Here is a 15,278-nt window from a genome sequence, read left to right on the forward strand (position 1 = left end):
TCTTGGATTTTTTCTGTCCTCGCTTTGACACCCTGAGGTGCTGGACTCAATCGCAGGTAACACTGGGCCAAAACATAATACATCCTGGATGTCCAGTCCATCACAGGGTAAACACACACACAATCACACACTCTCATCTTCACATTTAAAGTCATTTCATAGCTGATTAACCTCAAATGGACTTTTGGAGGACAGCAGATTACTCATGCACAGGGAGTTCATGCAAAAATCCTCATAGAAAGAACTGCATGCTCTCAAAATCATTGATATGTCCTTTGACAAATAAATCTACTTTAAAATAAGTTGTTTAGTCATCCTGACAGAAGTAAGTGAGCAAACCTATTCCGGAATCAAGCCTATGATATTCCCACTTTGAGGCGACAGCGTGAACCACCACACCACTGTTCAAGCAGTGAAAGAACCAATGTCCAACGCATTTCATCTACTGGCAGAAGAAGCGGATATAAATCGCAACTTTGGTGTCCGATTAGATAGAAAAGCCTCAAATTTATCAACAAGCTGTGCGAAACAGCAGCAATGAATCAAGGCCAAGTATCCAAAGCGGAAGAGCGAATTCCCTCCTCGTCTCATTGTGTCCAGCAGTCGGCGGCTCGGAGCTGCAAGTCCTTTGGAGCAGATGGGGCGTTTCACATGTCTGGCTCGGTGACCAGCAGGTCTGGCGGCCGTCCCGCTCTCGTTAAGATCGTTTCAGTGAGAGCAAACCATGTGAATGAGGAGTCTCCGCAGGGGGTGGGACGGCGAGCTGCAGACAGACGTCCAGGGTCAGGGACTTACTGATCATGGTGGTGCCTCCGGCCAGCGCCGCCTTGGTGCCCTGGTAGAAGTCGTCGGCGGACGTCATGCCTCGGTCGGGCATCTGGAAACGCGTGTGCACGTCGACGCCGCCCGGCATCAGCATGCGGCCGTGGGCGTCGATGGTCTTCACCCCACCGGGCACGATGAGGTTCTCCCCGATTTGTCTGCGTAGAAGAAGAAGCTGTATTGTATTTTTGTATTGACATTCTGTAAGTTTATGTCAAAAGAGGTGATTCCTCAGAAAAAAGACTAAAGTGTTTCAGAAAAATTTCCCGTCTAAACATTTACTGAAACCAGAGACAAACGAATAAACCCGGTTGGATACTGTGTGACTTCAAACTTCCCCAAAGAAAACATCACTAATGGCGACAACATAATTAGTTTGTTAGGCTTTGTTAGTTTGAGGCTTTGAACCTTTGGCGTCATACGGTGAGAGGGGTCGCAGACAGATGGAGGAGCCTCGTGAGGGAAACATGGAAATGAAAGTTCACAGCGTGACTATTTCTATTAGGACCACGTCCAGCGGGTCGAACTGTCATACAACACGTTGCAAAGACAGACACAACACTCACGACACTGATTTCTTCGCGGTTAAATTGCTGAACTAGATAATCCCTTATCTTTTTCCAGACATGCCACGAGAACAATAGTTTACAGTAGTTCCTGGCTAAGATTCATGTATATATCTGGAGAAGGCAACAAGAGTGTATGTAGAAGATTGCAACGTGTAATGTGTTGTAAAAGTGATAAGCTCGGACTAAAGGTTAAAGCCGACAATGGTTCCTTCGTATTATAGACACAGTATGAAGAGTATGAGGTTGACCAAATCTGAGTTGGACTGTGAATTCAAGAAAAAGAAAAAAAAAACAACTCACTTGATGACTCCATCCTCCATGTAGATGTCAGCGCAGAAGGATTGATCATCGTTCACTATCTTGGCTCCCTTGATGAGGAGACGGTCACTCTGTAAAACAGTGAAGACACAACTGTTAAAAACCAGAATTACTTGGAATCAGAAAGGCTTGAGTAAATCTGTGGGAATCTATTCTGGTATAGTTTGGGGGGGGGGGGGGGGGGATTTTATAGAGGCCTGTTAATGTACCGCTCATGAGGGAGAGTATCCGATTTGGCTGGACGAGATGCACGATTAAAAGCTTTGGATAAAAGATGCTTTGGGAAATGTCACATGAAGACACGGACTGGCACTCGCAGATAAACATAAATGCTCCAAACTCTCCAGAGTCACAGCGCACACTCTGTTCAGCCTTCTTTTCTTTTTTTTTTAACAACACATACACAGGAAACCCATAGATTTATAATGTCTTTCAGCTGCAGTAATCCTCAAATTTCTGAACAGACGGAGTTTTTATCAAATCAAGAGGCAATCTGCAAAGACAAACCAGGAATAATTGATTCCCGGGGGCTGTTATTGAGAGATAGCGGGATCTCTCATGTCCCACCACAGACACACAAACCGCACGGTGTCATCGCTGCTGTGTGCCAACAACTAACTCACAGTGGGGACAATGAGGGCGGAAGCCCCGCCTCCAGACACGCCCACCCATTCTCCCCATGTGGTTGTGTTGTCGCAGTTAACGGACAAACTCCAATCAGAGGGCAGAGCGTGTCGTCAATCATCCTCGCCTGCTGAAGTGCCACTTCAGAGGAGAAGGAGGAGGACGAGAAGGAGGATGAGGATGAGGAGGAGGACGACGAGGGCGAGGAGGAGGAGGAGGAGGAGGAGGAGGAGGAGGAGCCAGCTCCACCTCCACAGCCTTCCTGCACCCCACCCTTAATCCCTTTAGCTCTCCCTCCGCTCACCCTAGGGGCCCAGCCGTCTCTCTCTCTCTTTCTCTTTCTCTTTCTCTCTCTCTCTCTCTCTCTCTCTCACCCCCCTAAGAGGGAGTGGCAGCCCTGGTCACAAGCGCTCCGGCGTCCCCGGCTAACAAAGGCCGCTCTGTTTGAGCCCCAAGTGCCACTGCAGGCCCCACCCTGCAGGACTTTCAAATACTACCTTTCACTTTCTTTCCTTTTTTAGATATCTATATATAGACCAATCAGGCACTCTGTCTTCTGTGGAGATCAAAACAAGTCAGGTGGATTTTTATTTAGACATGTCTCAGGAAGAAGTTCTCACTTTTTAATTGAGATGGATTTCAGATGAGACTGTGGATTTTGCAAACGAGTATGCAAAATCTAGAGCATTAATTACACAATGTAAAGCTCAGTGAAAGCAACGCCGTTTTGGTGCAAAATCCTTCATATGTATTATAATGTAGGACTGCATTGGTTGTTAACGAATCAGCTTTGTGAACTCAAGAGCATCCATGTAATCCAGATGATATCAATGTTGGTTTTTTTTATCTAATTGTTGGAACATAAACCACATCCATGGCACAGAAAGTAACTATCCTCAGGACGTCTTCGATCAATTGAGCATCGAACCTAGACTTTATATCAATAATGCTGCTGTTTTTTTTTTTTTAAGGTGTACAGTAGCACACGTGCCTATGTGCTGCATGTTTCGTAGGAAGCGGGTGAAATCAAAACTGTTCCTGGTGTCTGATCCCAGAGTTTCGTTGCTACAATCTGACAAGAAGAAGATGAACACTTCTTGGTCTGGAAAAATGCTTCCCAGCCGTCATCTGATGCGGTAATGTTCGATCCGTGTGGAGCAGGCGGCTCTGGCGGAGCGCCTGGCCCGGCTCCAGCCCGCTGCTCCAGCCCCTTCTCATCCCGACAACTGCTCTGAAATATGCCGTCGCATCATGTGCCTCATCATGACTGTCATTATTACATTTACTCGCTGCAGTCTGCCAAAAAAACGCTCCAGCCCATATCTTTCCAGTCTGCTGGTTTCTGTTGCACGGTAACATGATTCTTGGTGCCGTGAATCCAGAAACCCGCACTGCAACACCGTGTAATTGTTTTAGAGCTGGCGGGGATTAGGGAGAGTGTGTGATTGTACTGGATCCGGGCCAAGCGGGACAGTGACCTTTCCTTCATGGGAACCTCTTCGCCGAGCCCACAAACAGGATGTGGACAGAGCTCAATGGGTTCACTGTTTTCAGAGCGCTGTGTTTTCATTCCAGGCAACAATGAGTAACTTCTCTGATATGTCACACAGGCGGGTGGCAAACACAGTTCAACCTCTGTAATAAAGCCTCTGGGGCACTGACCTGTCTGTTTGGTTATTCTATGAAGATCAATATTTCATCTGCAAAAGCAGAAATATTTATGGGCAATAAAAGCAGATGCCCATGGAAGGCTAACTTGTCATTACGGCTGTTTCCATTCACGGTGCATTCATGATCTGCAAATTCAAATGAACAAGATTTTAACGATGAAAGAATAGTGTGATTAATTGAAATAAATCCCAAAAATCAACTAAATGAAAAGGTCTAAATGATTGAAAGGACTCTTTAATGCAAAAGGGGTAAAAAAAAAAAAAAAACCCTGCCAGCTGGTGTAAATTGAGGAAAGATAAAGAACACTGTTGATTGGAAGACCACCATTTACCTAACCTGTTAGTATTTATTGTGAATGACATCGTTATCACAATTTAAAACATGACACATGACAACTTCATACGGAACAAGTCAAAGGAAAGGTGCTAAAACTCTGCGACGTGCGCTGGAAAACAGACTGGACAATATCGTGAACCTGCACCATCACACGTTGTATCAAACTGCCATGAAATCTCACTCTGTCATTTTAGATTTACGACCTTGAGCTCTTCTTTATCTACTTTTCTCTTCAGAAATATCATGTTTCTTTTTTTTTTTTTTCATCCAAACTGCATTTATATGGAAATTGGGGGAAATGTATCATCGCTGTTCAATTGTAAAGAAGACTTCAATATTTCCGTCTGTGCAGAGTCTGCAAAATGCTGAAGCTGGTGTCAAATTACAAGTTCTTAATGCTGCATGCAGCCAGGCTAAAATCCTCCTCGTTGGTGTGCCGTTGCCTGTGTGTACGTGATGCTGGGTGGGCACTGTTCAGTGGGTTCTTGGTCTCTTTCTATGGGCTGCAGTGTAACGCAGCCAACAACAACGTCACTGATATTAGTGACAGGGAGCTGAAAGCAGCTGGAAGTCGTAAAACCAAAACGAACGGTTAAAGGATGCTAAAATGGCCCATTGAGCTGAGAAGTCATGCAGATTCAGCCTCGGTTTCTCTGCTGATTCATGCACACAAGTGAACATCGCCGCACCGTGTGACCTGCTGTAATATTAGACACAGTGCGTTCAGCTGCAATAGGAATGACGTGACGGCTGGAGCAGTGTGAAAGAAGCCAGATCATGATGGACTGTCGGAGTGTTGGGATAATCAAAATCATATCATATGTATAAACGAAAGCACCGCTCAGTAAACACTGGAGTCAGCCCGCAGAGGCCCACTTTCATAAATCCAAACCAGTGAAAACGTCTGCCAGTGTTGCAAACGTAACCCGGCAACCTTTAGTGTGTGTGTGTGTGTGTTGTCCAAATGGAAAATATCCTGGAAACATTTGTGAAGTCAGGTGGAGAAAAGTTGCCAGGTCAGAGATTCAGACTCAACGATTTATGTGTCCTGGATTAGTTTAAAAAACACACACACACACACACACACACACACACACACAAAACCTGACTACCAAATGAATCGCCATACATGTTCCTGACAACTGCAGTGAAAACACACCAAAACACAGCAGCTACATAGCAGCTGCTCGTTCGAAATAAGAGGAAAAACAGGAAATAATGTCACACCCTGTCTGCAAAAATACACTATGAACAGAGAATAAAAAGAAATCTGAGGCTTTATTTGTTAAAGCAGGGACTGGAACATAGTGTTGATCCAAAACATAATTCTCCTGTTAGTGTTTATATGGAGCCTGTTATGACCTGTGGATTTACACTAAAGTGTATCCGATTCTATAGTTTCAACTTGTCTCATTTACACCTATATTTACACAATTACATCATCGTGCATTTCCATGAAATATATAATGTGTTTATAAAAACTAAAATATCCAAATTTCATGATTTTGAGGGCAGCTGTGAATTACCGTAACACTTTTTCTATGAAACATTCAACGACTGGAGGGTGAAAAAAGCCTCCCTAGTCTGTTAGAAATTGAAGATTGATTTAAACTGATGGAGAACTTTGGAAAAAGTTCAATTCTGCAGCAAAAATGTTGACCTCATTTGTACTGACAATGGCAAAGTAAAGCTTAAAAAAAAAAGCTTGAATTCTCCTATCTGGCTGCAGGTATTTAACTCAGAGAATATGGTTGAAGTTCAAGTGTCTCATACTGTGGCTCTCCTGGAGAGAAGCTTTTCATTCCATTGGAATCGAAAGAAATGATCTTGTCCTTCAAACCCTTCAGTTCAACACTTTTTCTGAAACAAGTCGGCGAAACTACCACAAAATCTTTCTGATGCTTAAAAAAAATCTATATTATCGGATTTAAGTCATCGCAAACGTGTTGCCCTCATGTCAACCTGTTGCCTCAGTCTGCTGAGGACACCTCGAGGAACCGTGATACTGTTACTCAGTGACATGCTCCTCTGTTCTGTGTTCCACTGATCTACAACACAGCACACACACACACACACACACACACACACACACACACACACACACACACACACACACACACAGTTTGGCTTTATGAATGGGGGAATTCGGGATGACGTTGTGCACTATGTGCCTGGAGGCGGCTGACTTGGACTCTCAGCTTGCTGTGTGTGTGTGTTTGATGTTTTTGGAGACAGCACTGCGAGCTGCTTGGTCATAACAGCATGAATACTGCCTTAATACTGTCTACACACACACACACACACACACACACACACACATGGAGCGATCACCGGGGATGATTACAGCACTGTGTGTAAACGAGCCGATGATGGCTCATCCTCTGAGGATTGCTGTCACAGAGACTTTAATCCAGGACAGTCTGGAAATAGCTCCGCTCCCATTTTTACCCTCCTCAAACTGCTTCTTGAAAGGATTCCTCACTTTCCTAAAACAACCTCATCGCTCCTATTTTCACTCTTCTATCCTTCACTGGGCTGCAAAGCACATCAGGCTAAACTCACTGCTCCTGGTGGGTGTATTAATAATACCCTGGTTCTCCTGCAGGAGCGAGAACTTAACTTATCAGATAATTGATTACAGAAAGAGGGCATAGTTGATGTCATGTCAAAATGGTTTTAATGAACTAAATCAGCCTTCTGATTCTCTCTATGTTTAACGAAGGAACAATATCAGTAGTACTAGTAGTTAAAGTAGAAGCATATATAGATATAGTAGTCGTTGTTGTAGGAATCTTCAGATCACAAATACCAAATACTTGTAATACTATTTTTGATTTATCAAGAAAGAACATTTAGTTTGAACGCTTTATGCGTGTCTTGATTAAACAAAGACTTCATTACATACTTATATTCAAGCACTGAAAGGGGAACCAGAAATTACAAGTTTGAAGAGAGAAACTCCATCGCAGACAAAATTTATGGAATTATTGTAACTTCTGTTGTGCACAAGGTGGCGATGTTGAGCCGTAAAGACATGAGTCACCTACTGAAACCTCTTGTGGTCCAAAGTGGTATTACAGTACTAACTAGCCAGTGCATGTCAAAACTATAATGTCTTTGAGTGTGTGTTTCAGGTTCTCTGTAAATGCTTAAAAAACAAAAACAAAGCTATAATATGTGATTGCATTTATGCTTGTTTTTAAATTGTGTTGATTGTTATTCTGGCTGCTTGATTGGAGAAATGTCTCTTGTGCCGCAGGGAAGCTGCACTTCCAGGAGGTTCATTCATTTTTAATGAGGGGGGGCAATAAGTACGTCCTTGCCTGAAGTCTGTGCAGCTGACTCCATCTGGCCTACCGATGTGCACACACACACACACACACACACACACACACACACACACACACACACACACACATACACACACACACACACACACACACACAAATTATGAATACAGAATATGTGTTTGTGGATCTGGTTCTTAGGAGGTTGTTTCCCCATGTGGCTTAGAACCAAGAAACGAAGACGCATCCCACGACTTTGTGCCGTTACTCGCGATCAGATGGAGTTTCTGATAATGAAAAGGACATATTTCCTGGTCTCACAGTGAGGACAAGAAAAAAAAAAAAGGCAGCATGAGTTTATGGTCTGTCGGTGGCTGGAGACGCAGCAGCCGGTTGGTGGAGAGATCAGAGGATTAGTGGGCGTTGTCGTCCCGGCACTGATTAAGTCAGGCCTTAAATGGATAGACTGCCTATTCTTGAACGTTGCATCAAAGAAAATGAAGCAGGTCAGCGGCAGAGGTGATTTCTTTTAAAGGCGACTCCTTACCAGCTATTTTACAGCGTGCCGTATGGACGAACATGGCCGTTCATCATGAGGAAAAGACTGCGGCCCAGCTCGCTCACTGATTGGACATTGAATGATAAATCTAATAAACATGCTTTTGAATGATCATGCAAAGTTTCTATAGGAAAAAAGCATTGTCTTATAATGAGAAGCTTTTCTCCCTACTGGATTAAAAAAAAAGAAGAGGTTTAGTATCGAATTTATTGTACATGCTGACGGATCTGTCCTGGATATTTTATGTGTTTCTTATTGCTGGCAGGTCACACACACACTCGTTTGAGACTCTAATGAGAATACTCATTCCAAGGAGGCAGAAACACAAACTGTCATAGTTTTTGAGAGATTAATTCTCTTCTAAGCTTTGATACTGGAATATGAGCTCGTGACCTGCAAATGGTGACTTATGTGGAAAATGGGGACAGAATACACCTGATCGCAGTGAAACTGAAAAGTTCTCACTGGGAAAGTAGGACATTTACCTTCAAGATTTAAACTGCATGTCATTCAAGCATTTTTGAATCTAAATGAGGAATAGTACTTCTTTATTAGCATAATGCAGCTTACCAGCAACAAAAAAGCAGTAATGACATTGGTGTAGAAGCCAGTCCCCCTGCTGGTGCACTATGGTAAAGTATTTCAGTCCTGATTGCATCAGGAAGGGGATCTAGCTTAAAAATTAGACAATTATTACTATTACTATTACTATTACTATTTGCAATGACTTGCTGCAGTGCCTCTTGTAAAAGGGAGTGGCCGACACCTATTTTTGCTTGGAAGTCTTTAAACTGCCTGATATCATGATGTGTAAATGTACTGAGGCTGATCTGATCATGCAATGGATGGATGGATGGATGGATGGATGGATGGATGGATGGATGGATGGATGGATGGATGGATGGATGGATGGATGTGCAGGCAGAACCTCCCACTGTGTTGACTCCGGAGCAGCCACCTGACCCCTCGGGCCTCCTCCCAGGAGGCCTCATGGATCCCCATGGCTCACATGAGGCTTACTGGATGATTTGTTTATTAAGATGGGGTGGCTCCATCTGTTTGGCTCATAATTGGCATCTCATGCACGCTATTTCTTGTCTTTTTAACCCAATTATTTGACTTGTGGATGAAGACTCAGCGTCCTCCCTCCTGCATCTTCTCCTCATTACACAGCTGAGGGAGAAACATGGGAGGAAATAGGAGCCGCTGTCCCCTCCCTCCTTTCCTTTCCTCCCTCCCTCCTTTCCTCCCTCCCTCCTCCCTCGCAGCCACCCCACCCTGCTTTCTCTCTACTTTCTATTGAGGCAGCAGCACCATCCTCCCTGCAGCTCCGCCACCGATCCAGGAGGAGAAAACACACACACACACACACACACACACACACACACACACACACACACACACACACACACACACACACACACACACACACACACACACACACACACACACACACACACACACACACACACTCCGGCCCACAATGGCACAGTCTCCAACTCCTCTGAGCGCACAAACAGAGCCGATGAAAAGCCCGTTTTGTAAAGTTGGGGAGTAGGGGAGCCTCTGGGAGGGGAGGGGAGGGTAGGAGGGGGGGGGGGGGGGGGGGGGGGGTGGTATGGGGGGAATGCATGCCGGGTTCCTTTTTTTTTTTTTCCTTGCGGTGCGTTTCCAGCGGATGCGGAGCGGCATTTGCTCCAGCAGTTGTTGTGCGCTGCCACCCGGGCGGCCATGCACCAGGCGCACCGCTCCGAACAAAAGACCACCGGAGAGAAAAGCTCCAGTGTCTCGCTTGCAGAGACAAAGAGGGGCGCACACAGGGTGCACGGCATGCAAAAGAGCCAGACACACATGCCCTTACTGATCCAGACTGCATCGAGCACTTGTCGCAAAGATGCTGCAAAAACATAACGATAATAATTATAATTTATGAGCCTCGCCTCACTCACTGGTTTTTTTTGTTTTTTTAAATCGATATTCCTTTTTCCTTTACTCCCAAGCGGGTGTGATTTCTCAGGAACAAGAGTTTGCATGAAGGGGTGAGCTTGATTTGAGAGGTTTGGTGGAGGCGCAGTGAGCCATGCCGCCCCGGTGACATCCTGCAGCCCACACCCGCAACCGGCAACACCAGGCCCCGGGGATCCGGGGATCCGGACACCGGACACCGGCACCGGGATCCACTCCCAACACACCCAGACAGAACACACACTGCTCACTCACTGTGATGCGGGGGATGTTCTTCTTGCCCTGGTAGCCAGACATCTTCACCGGTCCGCTATGGATGGAATAACGCAACAGACGTGGAGAGGGAGGGAGGGAAGGGAGGGAAGGGGAAGAAACGTGCGCGCTGGTAAGTGAGGAAGAGGACGACGATGATGACGATGACGAGCACAGCTGATCCTCTCGGGAGGCACGCGAAGCTGCAACCAAAAACTTGCTTCTCAACTCCGGATCGCGTCCCGTTGTGGCAACCTCCCGGTCTCCGCCGATGCGCCAAACCTTCCCTTCCTTTCCCAGACGGAGTCAGACGAGAGGAGGAGGAGGAGGAGGAGGAGGAGGAGGAGGAGGAGGAGGAAGAGGAGGGTCCGCTTCAGGAGGCGCGTTCCCATAAAAAAAAAAAAAAAAAAACAGAACCACACGGAGCATGCGCAGAGCCTCGCCCTGCTCCCATTGACAGGAGAGAGCCACTAATGCCATCAATCGCTTTCGGTGGATTATAGGAGCGCAGCCCTGCAACCATCCAGCCGCTCGACAGGCAGGAGGAAGAGCCAGCAGCCATCTTAACCTCGCAACTACACTCAAAGAAGAGTTTTGCAATCTGAGAAGCACAAGCTCACGGGGACATTATTCACCTGCTCACACCGCGCAGGCCTATACAGCTCTACCTTTGTGGTAGTTTCTCCAGAAACACTGTGAGAAAAGTTGCCGGGATGAATAAGCACAGATAACGTGTGTTTCATTTCACATTCATCCATCCTTCCATCTTCTGTGCAGGGTCAAAGGGCGCTGGAGACAATCCTAGTTCATTACAGTGAGGGAAACTTCAACTTTATTAGTATCTGTCCCTTGAAGGGTGATTTAAAAATAGTAAAAATACAGTAAACTCAGTAAAAAAAAAAACACACTTGTACATTGTAAAACATATACCACACAAAACATGAGATAGATAGAGAAATTAGCTGTAATCATTGCAAACACTCCCTTAGTACATCTGATTACTGCTTTATCCAGTTCAGAGTCGCCCGGTGCTGGAGAGTGAAGGCCAGTCCATCACAGGGCGAACACATTCACAGTCTATACATATATATGTAAGTCGTGTCATATGAATGAATGCTTTTGGTACGTGCAAACTCTGTAAGACGAGAACATGGACATAACATTATCAACATGAGACAAGTCTGCTAACCACTTGCAACAGCAGTCACATCACGATTGTGTCCATTCTGAATGTAATAAAGCCAAATAAAAGTAAGAGAACAGTGGAATATGTTTTACAACCATGACTGAGTGTGTTGCACTATGTTTCCTCAGTGAATGAATGTGACGACTTTCCCATCAATAATATCTGCTTTGGATTAACAAACTGCACAAAACCTGCAAAGTTATTATTTACAAGTCATGCATTTTTTTGTATTATCAATATTGACTGAAGTTATAATATTTGGAAATTATTTCAAATAAACACAAAAAAGGTTGTTACATTATTGGATCAAATATCTTATGACAGTATTGGCCTTTATAACAGTACTAGTTGTGAAAACATTTTATAACTGTGAGCCCCATTCTGGGAAGTGCTACACTCTATTAGAAAGAAAGAACATGCATGTTAGTGTAAATACAGTTAAGTTCTGATGGCATTGTGCTGATTTTTGGGATTTTATATAGAAATATAATAGCTATAGATATATAGTACCATATCACAGACTGAACAAATACCCAAAAAAACCTTGGCCCAGTGCTTTATTTCCTAGAACTTTTCTCCAATAATGTGATAAGAAGAGTTAGAAAGTATTTCTTGGCTGCTGTCAGGCCAAAGAGACTTATATGCATAACGATATGAAGACTAATACGGTGGGGGTTTGGAAGGTTTGAGTTCAGGAGCTTGGCATCATCCACAAACCAAATCATCTCAAAGGATTCTAAATAGGTGTGACGAGCTGAGGAGGAGAGGATGCATGCAGAAATTAATCTGAATGTTTAAAATCATACCGACTGCAGCATGCACGGGTTTAATGATTGTAGATTAACAGGCGGCGGATGGGTGTAAAGTCAGCCCTCCTGAATAAAACAGATTGTTTTTTGAAAACTTCTTGTATCAACCAATAATGTTAAAATGGGGAATCACATGATATATGACAATAATGTAATAATTTTGGCCTTTTTTCCAATGTGATATAGCCCATAATGTAATGAGGACCATATTATCATAGCATTATGATTAAAGTGTTGGATTTATGTTGTTTCACTTTTAGCTGTTGCATCTGGTTTATCCTCATTGTTGCTCTTCGAAGTTTTTGCAACTTTTTTTATTTAGTAAATGTCCAAAAGCTTCTATTATCACGCCTTAAAACCCATCTTTTATATTTGGCCTTCAACACCACATTGAACTTTTTATCCCATCAGTTTTAACTCATCTTCTAATTTGGTTGATATTCCTGGATGTTTCTGTTTGTTTTAGTTTGTCTTAACTGCATTTGTGTTATTGCACATTGCCTGTGTTTTTTTTAATGCGTGAAACTGTACACTTGTACATCTTATTTATTATTTGTGCAGCACTTTGGTCCACTGAGTTGTTTTTAAATGTGCTTTATGAATAAAGTTGGATTGGATCAATGTGTGTTTATGCTTCCTGTTGTTCTCTTGTTGGCCCAAAGGCAGATGACATGCAAGGTTAACTCGCTACAGTATCATGTGGTGTGAAGCGGCATTACAAACCTGGAAGGGACAAATTGCAGTTTGCAGTCACACAGCAACATTTATCCATCTCCTCCACAGCTTCATGTAACTTAGGGTTGCAAAAGGAGCTGGGTGCAATCACAACTGACAAAAAGACTCAAAATTTAGAGTCAATAATTCAAATATAACAAATTTTCAGGCACTGAGAGAAAATTGGAAGACCTGAAATAAAGACCTGACCACGATACTAATGTGCAACCGCAGTCACAGCACAACGCAGTTTAAACTCTGTTGTTAATTCCCTTCAAATTGTGATTAACCTTATTTTCATTAAAAAAAAAAATATGTGAACTTGTACCCACTACGCTTGGAAAACCAAAGTATCCAAAAGGGAGTGGGGGTTGACGTAGCTGAGGTGCTGTTGCATGAGCGGGCCTGCACACCCAGTGCTTAAAACTGATATTCAGAATGATGTCAAATACTTGACTTAAACATACAGACAGTATGAGTTTGAGTAAAAAGTGGGTTGAGTGACTAATGCGTAGAAATCAATATGTAACATGATGCCGAGCTGAACACCACCACCCAAAAGCTTTTAACAGCCTCCCGAGTGCTGAGATATTAAAGTTGAAGGAAACACTGATAGGGTTAGTGCCAGAAAAAAACCTGCTTGACCACTTGGATCATACTTCTCCATCAGCCCCTCACCTTCTGCCCCTGGCTTGAAGAAACTGAAGGGCAGCAATGCAGCAATGGTGTAGGATCATGAGAGAAACGTGTTTATTCGATGGCCGTGGAGAATATGCGCGTGCTTCCTCACTCAGAGAAGGGGAAAACACGGAGTTGGCATGTGTTTAGTCATCAGTGAGCTGCACAGTGCAGCAGAATGGGGAGAAACCAAACAGCTCTGAGCAGCAGGGCAGAGCCACTCCCTCTGGCAGTGGTGGTGGTGGTGGTGGTGGTGGACCCTCTTGTTGCATCACAATGCTTTCTGGGAAATGTAGTCAGGCCAAGTTGTCTAAAAAGGTAATGCACTGACCATGAGCTTCAATAAACCGATTGTGGGAGCAGACGGAGGCGTTCGTGCGCACCTGCGTGAAGCTTTAGTGCGCGAGAAATGACAGCAAGCAAACACTAAAATAGGCAGATGGAGATGGAAAGGCGCAAAAAAAAAAACACCCCCAAAAAACAAAGACAAATGTGCAAAAAAAAAAAAAAATTACCCTTTTGTCATCCAGATTCTGAAGCGCCTCTTTGCCGGTGCTGACAGTGATCTCCACCTTCCTGGGCTGGGTGATGTCCGTCTGCCGGTCAATGACTCGGCCGTCGCTCCTTCCTCTGCACGCGGACAGCGCGTCAAAGTCCAGCGTCTTGCTGTCGGAGGATCCTTCCACCGGGCAGAACATGCCACAGAATTTCTGCCTGGGCCTGGCGGGGCTGTCGGAGCCCATACTGTTGAAAAAGCCTGGTACTTCCCCGGCGGTCGACATGCCTTTTCTCTGCTCTTTTTTCCTTTTCTTTTTTTTTTTTTCCTTCTAATTATTATAATTCCTCTTTATTGTTTCCACCGGGCGGAGTGACTGTCTGTACGCGCTCGTCAGCTTCTTGTGCTGATCCCTTCTGTTTCTTTTTTTTTTTTCCTCTCTGGACAAGCCGCCGCCTTTTTGCCGGTTTCCACGCGCAGGTGGTCAAAAAAAAAATGTGTGAGGCTTAATGCTGCATGAAAACACTCCCACTGTGGAGAGAGGAGCGCACCTCCAGCCGCTGATATGAGGGAAAGAAAAGAGGAACCCCCCCCCCCCCCCCCCACCCCCCCCCCCCCCCCCACACACGCACACACACACACACACACACACGCACACACACACGCACACACCCCAGGTTACACAACAGCGACTTCAAACTGCTTACTCATGACTCAAATTAGCTGGTCGTTCTCAGTCAGCATGTTGTGGGAAATAAAGCTCGTTTGACTACCTGTGGGAAATGACGGGTCTGCGTTTGAGCTCACAAAGGGGGGGGGGGGGGGGGGGGGGGGGGGGGGGATCAGCACCGCGGACAGTTCCCATTAAAGTCACACCCAGCGCAACAATGAGGGGCGCTGTCCCTTCAGCACCACACCCAGAGATCCCTCTCTCTCATCCCGCCACAGATGAGTCGAGGCTTCACCTTTGCAGCCTGCAAATTAAACTTTCA

The 15,278-nt window shown here is 44.8% G+C and overlaps 1 protein-coding gene across 2 annotated transcripts in view; it reads right to left on the reverse strand.

Moving 5' to 3' along the window:
• dpysl2b (dihydropyrimidinase like 2b) overlaps positions 1-14,593 on the reverse strand; it is a 30,799-nt gene extending 16,206 nt beyond the window's left edge. Inside the window, exons 1-3 of one of the 2 annotated variants that reach the window (XM_080510073.1) lie at positions 14,306-14,593; positions 1,692-1,780; positions 796-980 (exon numbers count right to left, since the gene is read on the reverse strand). In XM_080510073.1, coding sequence (XP_080366199.1) covers positions 796-980; positions 1,692-1,780; positions 14,306-14,572 — 541 coding nt within the window. In that variant the 5' untranslated portion in view covers positions 14,573-14,593. Of the gene's footprint in view, positions 1-795; positions 981-1,691; positions 1,781-10,406; positions 10,684-14,305 lie in introns of those variants that run through there. The other variant, XM_080510074.1, reaches the window with a different exon arrangement.
• Between the last annotated feature and the right edge of the window lie 685 nt (positions 14,594-15,278).

This window comes from Blennius ocellaris (assembly GCF_963422515.1).
Source record: "Blennius ocellaris genome assembly, chromosome: 15".
NCBI classification, from domain to species: domain Eukaryota; kingdom Metazoa; phylum Chordata; class Actinopteri; order Blenniiformes; family Blenniidae; genus Blennius; species Blennius ocellaris.